Below are 13,138 nucleotides of genomic sequence, written 5' to 3' on the forward strand. Positions count from 1 at the left end.
GCACCCGAGCCGGTCAGAGCGCTCTCACGTTTCTCCGACAGGTCTGGACAACCTGCACGAGTACCTCAAGTTCTCGTATCCGCGCATGAGGCCGCCGTCGTTTTTCTGCGAGAACGAAACACCAACCGGCATGGTGTTACACTACCGGAGCAAACGACGGGGCTACGGAGGCTACACCATGGGACAAATCAAACAGGTATGTAACGACTGCGGCTTCACCGTGCAACGATGCAAACAGGCATGACCGAGCCTAGTTATGTTCATGGAGCGAATCTAAGAGGTAGATCCGAGGCTACACCATGGCTATTGAGCATGGTATGTAGCAAGTGAAGATATCCGCCAGATAATACGATGGAATTAGCAAGTTTGTTCATAAATTCTTACCCCGATAGGAAACATGAATCTGTTGAATGCCTTGTACTTCAGAGAACCATCATGACCTGCGTCGATTGAAAAATGAACGCATTTTGTCATCGCAATGTGTTTTTAATGCTGACAAAAAAAAGAGCATAACTGAAAATTCCAGAGCTAACAAATTGCGGCAAAAATATTCAGAGTATAGATAAATATCTGTAAGTATTCAGAGTATCAGCAGCCTGACGGGACTGCCCACTCTCCCGTCTCCGCCGACCGCAGGTGGCTCGGCATTTCTACGACACCGAGATGGAGATCGAGCTAGTGCGCGAGGACTCACTGGTCGACTCGTACCACGTCACCTTCCAGCTGACGTTCGACAACCACGCCTTCCGCGAGAGCCACGCCATCCGGCTGGTGCGCGACGAGCAGAGCCTGCCCATCCGCGCCGGCATCATCTTCGAGCTGTTCCCATTCTCCATCGCCTTCACGTGAGCACGAGCTGCAGCTGCCCCGCAGCCGCTTCCTGCGGCTTCTTCATGTGACTAGGTCGACACCGCCCTCAGTGGTGTTTGGACTGAGACACAGCACACTCTTAACGCACTTGAATTCAATTAACTTGTGACCTAATGGAAGGTTTACGTCGGATTTGCAAGATTATTCAGACGCACGGTGTCAAATATGCCTTTATGGCATTAAAATCAGACTGAGATGCAGTGTAACAGTTGAAACTTTGACACGGATTGCTGTTTCAGTTATGACAAACGTATTTCACAAGGCAACTCTGTATCCTGATTGTTAACCCGCGCCCCGCTGGGGGGGGGGGGGGCAGAATCTGCCCCCTACCGTTTTTCACCAATAACTTCTAAACGCGTTACGCCAGCAACGTCAAACTTGCGGTACCTTATCATACATCAATTTGACACGTTTCCTGAAAATTTGAGCGAAATCCGACGGGAAACTTTTGAGAAATTGACGTTTTAGTGACGTCATGTTCGCCATTTTCGCCTCAAAAACGCCAAAATTTCAAACGCCGATAACATCTTCATTTTTAAAGGAATCAAGACGTTACAAAAAGAGTTATTCGTGATTCTACTTTGTCTATCAAATGGCTATCTCGGTTTTTTGAAAATTTTCGATTTTGGCCCATTTTTTCTTCAAAAGCTGACTTTTTTGGGAAAATAATTATAAAATCCAAAATTTTGTGTGTATCGAAAAAAAACTGGAATATATGTCAGAGAAGTGGTCTATGTGCACCTACATACCAATTTTTAGAAGAATCGGTTCAAAAATGTGGGAGTTATTCAAAACTGTATGACGTCACGACAAACAATTTTTTTTTTAAAATGATTTTTTTTGGAAGTTCTAGACCTCGTACGGAAACAAAACTAGCACCATTCGATTCACCGTGAAAAACTGCATCAGATAGACACCTTTTGAGGCCTTAACAACCAATTTCAAAATTTGACCTCACTTGACCTGACCTTGACCTGACCTCGACCTGAAATTCATCCAGAGGTGGTCCATATCACTTATTGAGTGTGCCTATTGAATTCTATGAGTAAAATGACCCATAAAGCATGTGTCGCACATGCCCTTTTCTATATTTTGTTTTTGGTGACCTGACCTGACCTGACCTTGACCTTGACCTTTGAATGACATTGTATGCAACGAATATTGTCTTGGTAGTCTAAGAACACGTTTTGGGCAATCAGTCTCAGTCCATTCTTCGGCAACTACGGTGCAAGGCCGATACTGTAGAAACTTGCATTTTGTACCCTTGACCTGACCTTGACCTGACCTCTGACCTACTTAAGCAAAAAAAAATTGGGCTCCTAAATTCCGCCTTGTTGAGAGCTTTCGATTGCCGTTTTCCCCGTCTTTCTACGACCATCGGTTCGGAAGTTAGACAGGGGGGGGGGCAGAATCTGCCCCCCCCCCCCCAGCAGGGCGCGTATGGCTGAATAGCCCAGCGGGGCGCGGGTTAACGAGCTTCAGCCAGTAGGCCACACATAAAACGTTTTCTTTTCACTGGACAGAGCAGAGTCAATTCAGTGAAGGCACACTATTATTTTAAAGATATTGCTTTGGAAGGGATTTTAATGTAGCAAAGGCCGCTGAAGCAGTTGTTTCACAAATTAAAACACAAGATCTGCCCGGGGAATCCTCGGGCAGTTTTTGGGCTGTCTTTTTATAGTTGACCTTCCTTCCCCGAATATCGCTGTGTGACGCGGAGCTGCGCGACCCGTGTGTTTCCGGCCGCCGGGCGCTAATTCGGTTACCATTCAATACACGGTAAACACATTACCACGGTCAATATCAGCGGCTCGCTGAGCCGCCGCTGCCGGGACGTGGGTGCAGCGAGCTCTCCCAAATATAAGTTGTTTCACAAATTAAAACACAAGATCTGCCCGGGGAATCCTCGGGCAGTTTTTGGGCTGTCTTTTTATAGTTGACCTTCCTTCCCCGAATATCGCTGTGTGACGCGGAGCTGCGCGACCCGTGTGTTTCCGGCCGCCGGGCGCTAATTCGGTTACCATTCAATACACGGTAAACACATTACCACGGTCAATATCAGCGGCTCGCTGAGCCGCCGCTGCCGGGACGTGGGTGCAGCGAGCTCTCCCAAATACCGCGCCACAACAGCAGCGGAGTGGGCCGCTCCATTCAGAGATCTCGGCTCACCCCTCAGACAAAGCTGACAGCTGGGAATCCCACGCCGCGGCCTGACTGGGCCAGCTCCCAGGGACGGGAAGTGTCGGCCTCGCGCCACTTCGGCCGTGACCGCACGACCGGACGGCACTGGTGTCGACTGCCAGGATCGCCGGCGTCACCGGCCACCGGTGACCGAGCGGACAAATCGCATCGACCTCGGCCGAGCCGGCGGCCGATCGGCAGCGGCCATCCGGCGCTGCCGGTACGGAGATTGCCCCACTGTGGCCGCCGGCACGCGCCCTGGCCACCAGCCAGACCGTCGCTCGGTGCAGTTTCCCTCATCGCCGCGTGAGGCATCACATAATCAATTATAACTGCGATCCAGAATCGGCCATAACGGTGATGATACTAACGCTGGCATGAATTATGCTTTATGAAAAGGAATTTGATGAGGATATTCGATGATAACGAGACTTGGCCTAGACCTAGTGACCAATACCTTGTGACATCTTGTGGGAATCTTCTTCACACAAAACTAAATCGAGAACTGCGGAAGATCACATCACAATTTACAACACATCGAAAGCGATTCAGAGCTGTGGAATGACTCGTGCACTATTTTCCGACAGATCAAATATGGTTGTAAAGAACCTCGGTCAGTCGATGATGACCATTCTGCCGGAGCTGATCGGAAGGAAAATTGATGAGTGGTTCGACCTGGTCCGGCCGCTGGTGGAGTTTAGATTCTCAGGGGTAAGCTTCTCGCCTATCTCAGTCGATGCAGATGGTGTAACTTTGGGTTCCGAGAAAGCCTGCGATTTAAAATGGATTGGAGGTGTCTTTGAAAGCCGTATTTCATGAGGAAACCATGCATTTTACAAGCGCCATCCGACATCCAACCGATTCACGAGCTCACGGCGTGGACATTCTTCCATTGATATGTCGAAAGGAGGATTGTTGTAAGCTTTCTGTCAACAACATATGAAACGCCAGCAGCATTCTTTTACTTTATTGCTTTTATTTTTGTGGTGTCTGTTGCATTGTTCTCCGCCTCCAGCTCTGGTGCGGAGACACAGAACTCCCGTCTGTCCGCGTCCGAGTTCCTTTTTCCGACACAATACACCACTTACAATGCGAAACTGACACGGTGCCGCGCTGCAGATTCTGAAAAAGACCAACAACATTTTCGAGCTGGTAACAATCGACGCCCCGTCTCGCCTACGGGCGCTGGACAGCAAGGTCAACACCAACGGCATGGTCGACGACTTCGACGACGACCTCATCATCAAGGAGAAAAATCTGCGACTCAAAGGTGCGACCATTGCGCGGCTGCCAAAAATGAGGCTGTGGTGGGTAGAGGAACTGGGTCTGGAAGAGTCTTTAACCGTCGCAGACACAGGCCATTCTGTAATGGTGGCCTAATGTAGTGAGACTAACATAGTGGCCCGAAGGGGACCCCGGCTAGGTACGTACGTAGGTCTTATTGGCTGGGTTTTGACAAAAACTTTCTTTTTTGCTCCATGGGTGAAAACGCCATAAGCCTATTTAAAGTTTGATGCAATTTAAGCTTAAATAAATGTTGCAATATAAAAATGTTAACGACAATCGATTGAACCTGCTCTTTTATCTGATAAGCTTCAAAGGTGAAACGGTACACATGTGACAGTTTGCATGGTCCATCCAAATTGCTACAATTAATTGCATTTTACTCGAACTATTCTGAAAATATGTGTCCATGTTACTAACTCAGTTGTCAATTTTCACCCCATTCTAAAGTCTGTCACATAAGTTTATCCTTTAGTTTCCAGAGAAATAAAAGTACACCAAAGTGCAAAGCTGTAATTGTATTGCTCCACAACAACAGCAATAAAAAGCGTTCTTTCATATCCTCAAAAAGAGACAGAAAAAAGAACATTGAGAGGGTAGTCAAGGTAGATCAGTGCAGATGACGGTTCCTAACAAACTGTCCTGTGAACCGCTGTTCACCTTACCGCTGGCGCCGAGTAATGTACCGACTGGAGCCGCCACTCTACCGGGCGCTGGCCGTGCCGCCAGGTCAGATGATGTACTTTGACGAGTGGCGGATGATCCTGTTCCTGGGCACGCCCGTGATGCCAGATCTGGACGCCATGATTCACACCGGACTCTTCATCAACGACCTCTCGATGCACGACTTCAGCAGGTCAGCAGCGTGGTGTGAACCAACGGATTCAGTCAGTGTGCGATGGTGGCATGAGATCGCTGCAAGTGAACACGGTATTAAATCAACCCTTTCAAAGCAAAACTTAGCTTGACTCATTGTTGCGTTGCTGTCAGACTTTTAGTTATATAATGCAGGGACAGGCGCTTTGAACCGTTCTAGGCCGTTTAAAGCGTAGTGCAGGTCAGTCTGCACCACTGATAGATCCGCCTGTTGCACTGCGAATGCACAAGCCCCGGGCCCCTGGTGGCGGGCTGATGGCGCGTGTCGCTCCCTCCCTCCAGGGACCTGATGCTGGCGAGCACGCAGCAGTCGATCGAGCTCAAGCTGGCGCTGGACCAGGAGCAGCTCAAGTCGAAGAAGCTCGAGGAGTCGATGAAGAAGCTGGACGATGAGATGCGGAGGACGGATGAGCTGCTGTACCAGATGATCCCCAAGGAGGTGGCCAACCGGCTCAGGAAGGGCGCCAACCCCGTTGACACGTGTGAGGTGAGAGACAGATTCTCCATTCCGGAGAGAGCAGTCACCACTCAAGTGGCGCAATAGACTGTGTTATCGCACTGTTATGGCTAAGGTCTAAGTGATGTGTGACAGCTATTGTGTGTGATGTTTTCATTAAGCATGGCTAATCGTGTGCATAATTGTGGTATGATGGACACAGTTGAATGAACTTAATCTTATCGAATGCAGTTAAACGTGAAACACAGTTGAAAAGGGAGCTATGATTATCATATTTCACACAGGCACGCACTCGTAACTCCTCGTGACTGCGACATTAAATCGAACACCTATTGATGGTATCGGTGTCCATTTTAAGCGAACTCCTCAATCAGCACTCGGAAAAGACCTGGCTGGAATCTGTGTTGGCAGCAAATGAGTTCAATTTGTCTTGGCATGCACCTATCATAAAGAGACCTAACAACGTCGTGACCCCATGGGATCGCTGTCCCTGGTTTCATCAGACTTCCTGACAAAGGGCCACAGACCTTGCCTTTGTGACGTCTTATAACGTCATCAAAACCCACACTGAAGTGCCTTCAATTCACGACAAATAAGTGTCATGTTCGAAAGTTAATCGACGATGGCCAGTAGGCATCAAGCTGTCTCCACAATTTTCCAGCCCTCGTAACATAAAAACCCTTTGGTCTTTGTGCGGCAGAGCCGAATTCAGTGAAAGGCGCCTTATTAGGATTTGATAGATGGAATTGGATACTGGCGGGAAACTAACAGTACCGCTCATAACTCGCTGTGGCTCGCTGGGGAAGCTGTCATTTTTAGGCAATACTTTTAACCCTTCTGTAGCTTGTATTCGCACCTTACTCATTTGTTTATTTGCATTAAAGTTTGCAATAAATTATGCATTACCTTCAGGTCAATTTATTTCAAATGTTTATCGCACCGTTTATCTATTGCATCAAGAGAGTTGTATGTATATGGTGTGCCATAGAGCTCTGTGGTGTAGGTCTATGGGTGTGACCATGACCACTGCATTAGACCATAATTACCCGGCAGAGTAAATAAAAGACCAAACGACAGTGACGCGTTACAAGTGCAGACGCATCCGCCGACTACCCCGAATGGCTCTATTCATTTGTGGGGCCGAGTTCAGAGTATCGAAAAGTTTCCGACAAGGGCGTGGCCATTCACCGTTGCGTCATTCCGAAACCAATTCCATGCTAACCATCGACGCACTTCAATAAAACTCTACTCTCATGCAAGGGCTTGTCAATATGGCAATCGAACCAATCGGTCTCTGAAACTATTTCCTTTCCAACGCAGTGGCGTTGCTGTTGCATCATTGCGGATATGGATTACTTTTTTTCTTCGATATGCTTTTAACCCTCGCATGTGTAGGGGGGGGGGGGTCGGATGGACCCCCCCCCCATGGTTTTTCGCGAATAACTCGCGTAAAAAGCGGCCGATCGCGACGAAACTTTTAGTACCCTCGCATTGATCAATTTTACACCTACCCTGAAAATTTCATGACCCTGACCCAAATGACCTTTGACCTGTGACCTCTTTTCCGAGACCATGTTTGGCCGGAATCGCGATTTCGCGTATGTCGGCTCGCACTAGCCGCGTGTTTGCAAGCTTTTCGTGGTTTCAAACGTTCAAACATGTGATTTGATGTTACTCCCGTGTGTGTCAAGGTCACCTGAAGGTCAGGTCAGGTAATTGACCTTTGGTGACCTCGGGTGACCTCGGGTCACTTTTTCGAGTTTTACAAGTTTCTAGGCTAGTTTTTGGAGCTGAATTCGAATTTAGCAACCATTTGAACATTTACGAAGTAGTTTTGGTGAATTCGTAACATGTTACGAAGCTGTCAGAGGCGGTTGACACGTACTACGAATACCCGTCACGACGCCTACTGGTTGACCTGACCTGACCTGACCCGACCTGGTCTAAATGCTTCAAGACATCATCTGTGATCAAAACTAACACGATATTCGTGATCAGCACCCCGAAAAACCCCTTAGCAGCCACACTTTACGACTTTCTAACAGGTCCCGATTTTCCCGACTTTGGGTCATTGACCTGACCTGGAAGGTCAACCAATGACTTAGGACCTTAACCCTCGCATGTGTAGGGGGGGGGGGGTCGGATGGACCCCCCCATGGTTTTTCGCGAATAACTCGCGTAAAAAGCGGCCGATCGCGACGAAACTTTCAGTACCCTCGCATTGATCAATTTGACACCTACCCTGAAAATTTCATGACCCTGACCCAAATGACCTTTGACCTGTGACCTCTTTTCCGAGACCATGTTTGGCCGGAATCGCGATTTCGCGTATGTCGGCTCGCACTAGCCGCGTGTTTGCAAGCTTTTCGTGGTTTCAAACGTTCAAACATGTGATTTGATGTTACTCCCGTGTGTGTCAAGGTCACCTGAAGGTCAGGTCAGGTCATTGACCTTTGGTGACCTCGGGTGACCTCGGGTCACTTTTTCGAGTTTTACATGTTTCTAGGCTAGTTTTTGGAGCTGAATTCGAATTTAGCAACCATTTGAACATTTACGAAGTAGTTTTGGTGACTTCGTAACATGTTACGAAGCTGTCAGAGGCGTTTGACACGTACTACGAATACCCGTCACGACGCCTACTGGTTGACCTGACCTGACCTGACCCGACCTGGTCTAAATGCTTCAAGACATCATCTGTGATCAAAACTAACACGATATTCGTTATCAGCACCCCGAAAAACCCCTTAGCAGCCACACTTTACGACTTTCTAACAGGTCCCGATTTTCCCGACTTTGGGTCATTGACCTGATCTGGAAGGTCAACCAATGACCTAGGACCTTAAAATTGGGTATCATCGGCTTCCTCTCGTCACGGGCAACACGCTCGTTTTTTCCGCGAAGCTCTAGCTCGATCAGGGGCCAAACGGCAAGGGGGGTCCAACCGACCCCCCTACACATTAGAAGCTGGCAAACGCCGCACACATGCGAGGGTTAAAATTGGGTATCATCGGCTTCCTCTCGTCACGGGCAACACGCTCGTTTTTTCCGCGAAGCTCTAGCTCGATCAGGGGCCAAACGGCAAGGGGGGGGGGGGGGTCCAACCGACCCCCCCCTACACATTAGAAGCTGGCAAACGCCGCACACATGCGAGGGTTAAGCAAGTAGGTAGGTACCTAATGCATCTATTAGTATCCATTAGTTAATAACGTAAAATGACATCTTAGTAAAAGACAAAAAAAAAAATTCAGCGAGCATTAGTCGAACAATAGCTTTAAACTGCCCGGTATCCGCTGGCTACTGCTTTACAAATTCTGCTCACATTTTATGCACGATTGCTACTGCGACTCCCTTATTAGCATCACTATAATGGAAATTATTTCATCGGCTTGACAAGGCGGTATATGAATCATCATCCCGGAGAGGATGAGTGATCTGTTTAGAAGACAAGGAGAAGGCGGCTTAGAATTGAGGAAGGTAGAACATCTGAATGTTGAAATTTCATAAGATTGTATTGCATCACAGTCTTCAAAAATGATTCTCAAATATCCGGAATATTGCTACGGACGGTCATAAGCCCTCAAACTGCTCATTAAAAGTTAATGTATTGTTCTGTAAGGTGTTCTTATGCCTGCATAGTAAAACAGACTTCTGTGAACGAAAAGGTGACTGCTGTGTGTGCATAGATAAAGCCCTGTAGAAGGCTACTTTTCTTATTTAACTTTGTCCTTATAAATGAACGGTTGTCTATGGATTCGGCCGCGAAAAAGGCACGACTTGTTGCAGTGTTGCAAATGGCAGCATGAAACCACCACCTATGTAGAAACTTGCCTGCGCCTGCTTCACCGGTGATTGTTCTAGCATAATATTTAACGTACGCCATAGGCGGCGGAACGGAGGGGGGGGGGGGGGCACCGGGGCACCGTGCCCCCCCTTTGATTTTGACATTTTAACATTAGCCCTATGGGCGTTGTATGGAAAGAATGGGACCAAAAGTCGGCAGTGTCCCTCCCCTCCCCTTAATTGAAGGTGTTCCGCCGCTACTGACGTGCGTACCATTCAAAGGTGTCCCTTAAATCAGGCATCCGTATGTCCAGCTGTCTCCTTCACACTGACATTTTGAAGTTATTGAGTGCACCTGCACGTTAGAAATTGGGCGCTGACTGAGCACCGTTGCGGCAGGTTTTCGAGAGCGTCACCATTCTGTTCTCCGACGTGGTCAACTTCACCGAGATCTGCAGCAGGATATCGCCCATGCAGGTGGTCGCCATGCTGAACAGCATGTACTCCATCTTCGACAGGCTAACAGAGTTCAACCAAGTCTACAAGGTGGGCACTACACAACGGTTTACGTTTTGCTTAACCTTCGCCCCAGTGGGGGTGGGGGAGGGGGGGCATATGTTTAATGTTACCACCTTGTCGCGTTTTTTTGCGTGTGAATAAAAAACCACGGTGCGTAGCGCCGCGCCGCTTGGAGTAGCTTTTTGCACATCAATTTTGGACAATATGTGAAATTTTTGACCCCAGGTCATGTCAGGTCAGGTCACCAGGTCAAGTTAACTGACCAAGCCTAAAAAAGTTTGCAATCATGTCCAGCCTGCAGTGTTTGTCAGAGAGGTTTTAAACCTGGTGGATTGCATGATGTAATGGGCGCCTACAATTTTTATATCTCGGATTTTTTATATGCGTGACCTAAGGTCAGGTCAGTGGCATGACTTTTCCATTATAAGACAATGGAGAAAAAGCGAAAATGCCTCTAGATCCGTGTGTACACATAGGAACAGTCCAAATATTTCAGAATCACAATGATTTGGAACACCCGTGACGACCAAGGTGTCATTTTTTGCTGATAGCCTCTATAAAGGTCATCCGAGGTCATTTGAGGCTACAAACAGCTTTTTGCCAATAACTCTCGATTGGAAAGAGATAGAACGCTGGGGTTGGCCTCATTGTGTTTGTCTTGCCGAGATGCATCGACTGATATGCAACATGACCTTTCCCGGTCAGGTCATGACCTTGACCTGAGGTCAAATTTTGAAGTTGACCTTTCAAGGTCAAATTATAGTTCATTCGACGCGTCTTGGCGAGAGGAACACGATTCTGGCAATAGAAATCTCCTAGCTTTTTTTTAGTCAAAAGTTATTGTCGAAAAACACTTCTGGTAAAAATAGCTATTTTTGGAGTTTTTGCCCTCTGGAGGCTAAACCGTTGACCTGAGGTCATTTTTGATGATGACCTTATCAAAAGAAGAGTTCAAAAGCTATCGATTGGTTTTCCCAGTGTTTTTCTAGCTATCATAGTTCCTGAGATAATTGCATGTTTTCTGAAAAATATAACGACAATTGGCAAATTTTGACCTTTGATGACCTCTGGTGACCCCAATATTGCTCTAAGATGAAAAATGATCGAAATACTCTCAAACGTACGCATCGAGAGCTATCGACTGCTTTTTACCGCGTCTTTCTAGCCCTCTTAGTTTTTGAGTTAGAGGTGGGTGGTAACATATGCCCCCCCCCCCCCCACACTAGGGCGAAGTTAGCTGAGACCGCTACTGCGCTGGGGCGCGGGTTAACATGCGCGGTCTCAGAGGGTTCGTTGTGCCCATGATGTGGAGGTACTTGGTGGCCTTGCCATCCCAGCTCCGCAGGCGAAGGCGACTGGTGGCCTCAGTACGAGACGACTGGTGGTCTCAGTGCCAGACGACTGGTGGTATCCGCATGAGACGACCTGCGGTCTCAGTACGAGACGACCTGTGGTCTCAGTACGAGACGACCTGTGGTCTCAGTACGAGACGACTGGTGGGCTCAGCACGAGACGACTGGTGGTCTCAGTACGAGACGACCTACGGTCTCAGTACGAGACGACCTGTGGCCTCAGTACGAGACGACTGGTGGTTTCAGTGCCAGACGACTGGTGGTATCCGCATGAGACGACCTGTGGTCTCAGTACGAGACAACCTGTAGTCTCAGTACGAGACGACCTGTGGCCTCAGTACGAGACGACCTGTGGTCTCAGTACGAGACGACTGGTGGGCTCAGCACGAGACGACTGGTGGTCTCAGTACGAGACGACCTACGGTCTCAGTACGAGACGACCTGTGGCCTCAGTACGAGACGACTGGTGGTTTCAGTGCCAGACGACTGGTGGTATCCGCATGAGACGACCTGTGGTCTCAGTACGAGACAACCTGTGGTCTCAGTACGAGACGACCTGTGGCCTCAGTACCAGACGACTGCAGTGGTCTCAGTGCCAGCCAGACGAATGGTGGTATCCGCATGAGACGACCTGTGACCTCAGTACGAGACGACCGGTGGTCTCAGTACGAGACGACTGGTGGTCTCAGCACGAGACGACCTGTGGTCTCAGTACGAGACGACCTGTGGCCTCAGTACGAGACGACCTGTGGTCTCAGTGCCAGACGACTCGTGGCCTCAGCACGAGACGACCTGCACGGTCTCAGCTCCCGCTGCTCCGCAGGTGGAGACGATCGGCGACTCCTACATGGTGGTGGACGGCGCGCCAGAGAAGAGGACCAACCACGCCGAGAGGATCTGTGACATGGCGCTGGACATGGTGGACGGCATCACGGGACTCACCGACCCGTCCACAGGTGAGCAGCGGCGCTCTCACCGACCCGTCCACAGGTGAGCAGCGGTGCTCTCACCGACCCGTCCACAGGTGAGCAGCGGCGCTCTCACCGCTCCACTCACAGGTGAGTGGCCCCGCAACTGAGCAGCGCCGACTTCACCGACCCGTCAATAGGTGGGCAGCACCGACGCGTCCACAGGTGATCAGAACTTACTCAACAGGTGGGCAGAGCCGACCCGTCCACAGCTCTACAGGTGAGCAGAACTGGTCTCACCGACCCGTCCACAGGTGAGCAGAGCTGGTCTCACCGACCCGTCCACAGGTGAGCAGAGCTGGGCCCTGTTCATGAAGTCTGCGGCCGCTGCGGCCGGCCGCAGGTTCTATGCCCCGCCCATTTTTGAAACGTCATCACTCACTCGGCCGCAGCAGCGTTCCATGAACAGCGTCTGCTGCCGAAATAGTTTCCGACAATTGTTTACAACTGACGCACACCGCTGGATAATTTGTTTACAAAATCGTCTCCATGACAACACGTCTTGCGCCTATTTGACTTCAGTGCGCCAAGTTCAGTGCATTAGTTTTCTTGCGGCTCGGCGGTCGCTGGATTGCGGCCGCAGAGATCGCAGCGGCCGCAGCAAGGTGACGTCATACATTCGTCATACTACATGAGCCCCGCCCCTTTTCGTGACGTAACAACCCGGCTGACCGCAGCGACCGCAGCGGCCGCAGCGACCGCCGGGGTTCATGAACAGGGCCCAGGTCTCACCGACCCGTCCACAGGTGAGCAAAGCTGGTCTCACCGACCCGTTCACAGGTGAGCAGCAGTCACCCGTCATTAGGTGAACAGAACTCACTTAACAGGTGAGCAGCGCCGACCCGTCCACA

General features: G+C 49.5%; 1 protein-coding gene across 1 annotated transcript in view; it reads left to right on the forward strand.

Annotated features, from left to right (window-relative positions):
* Positions 1-13,138, forward strand: part of LOC122371544 (soluble guanylate cyclase 88E-like) — a 49,542-nt gene that overhangs the window by 29,918 nt on the left and 6,486 nt on the right. The window contains exons 4-11 of the mRNA XM_043347935.1: positions 42-196; positions 637-845; positions 3,639-3,762; positions 4,171-4,321; positions 5,065-5,191; positions 5,494-5,698; positions 9,848-9,994; positions 12,143-12,275. Coding sequence (XP_043203870.1) covers positions 42-196; positions 637-845; positions 3,639-3,762; positions 4,171-4,321; positions 5,065-5,191; positions 5,494-5,698; positions 9,848-9,994; positions 12,143-12,275 — 1,251 coding nt within the window. The remainder of the gene's footprint in view (positions 1-41; positions 197-636; positions 846-3,638; positions 3,763-4,170; positions 4,322-5,064; positions 5,192-5,493; positions 5,699-9,847; positions 9,995-12,142; positions 12,276-13,138) is intronic.

The sequence above is a fragment of the Amphibalanus amphitrite genome, unplaced genomic scaffold (assembly GCF_019059575.1).
Source record: "Amphibalanus amphitrite isolate SeventyFive unplaced genomic scaffold, NRLGWU_Aamphi_draft 001256F_arrow, whole genome shotgun sequence".
Lineage (NCBI taxonomy): Eukaryota > Metazoa > Arthropoda > Thecostraca > Balanomorpha > Balanidae > Amphibalanus > Amphibalanus amphitrite.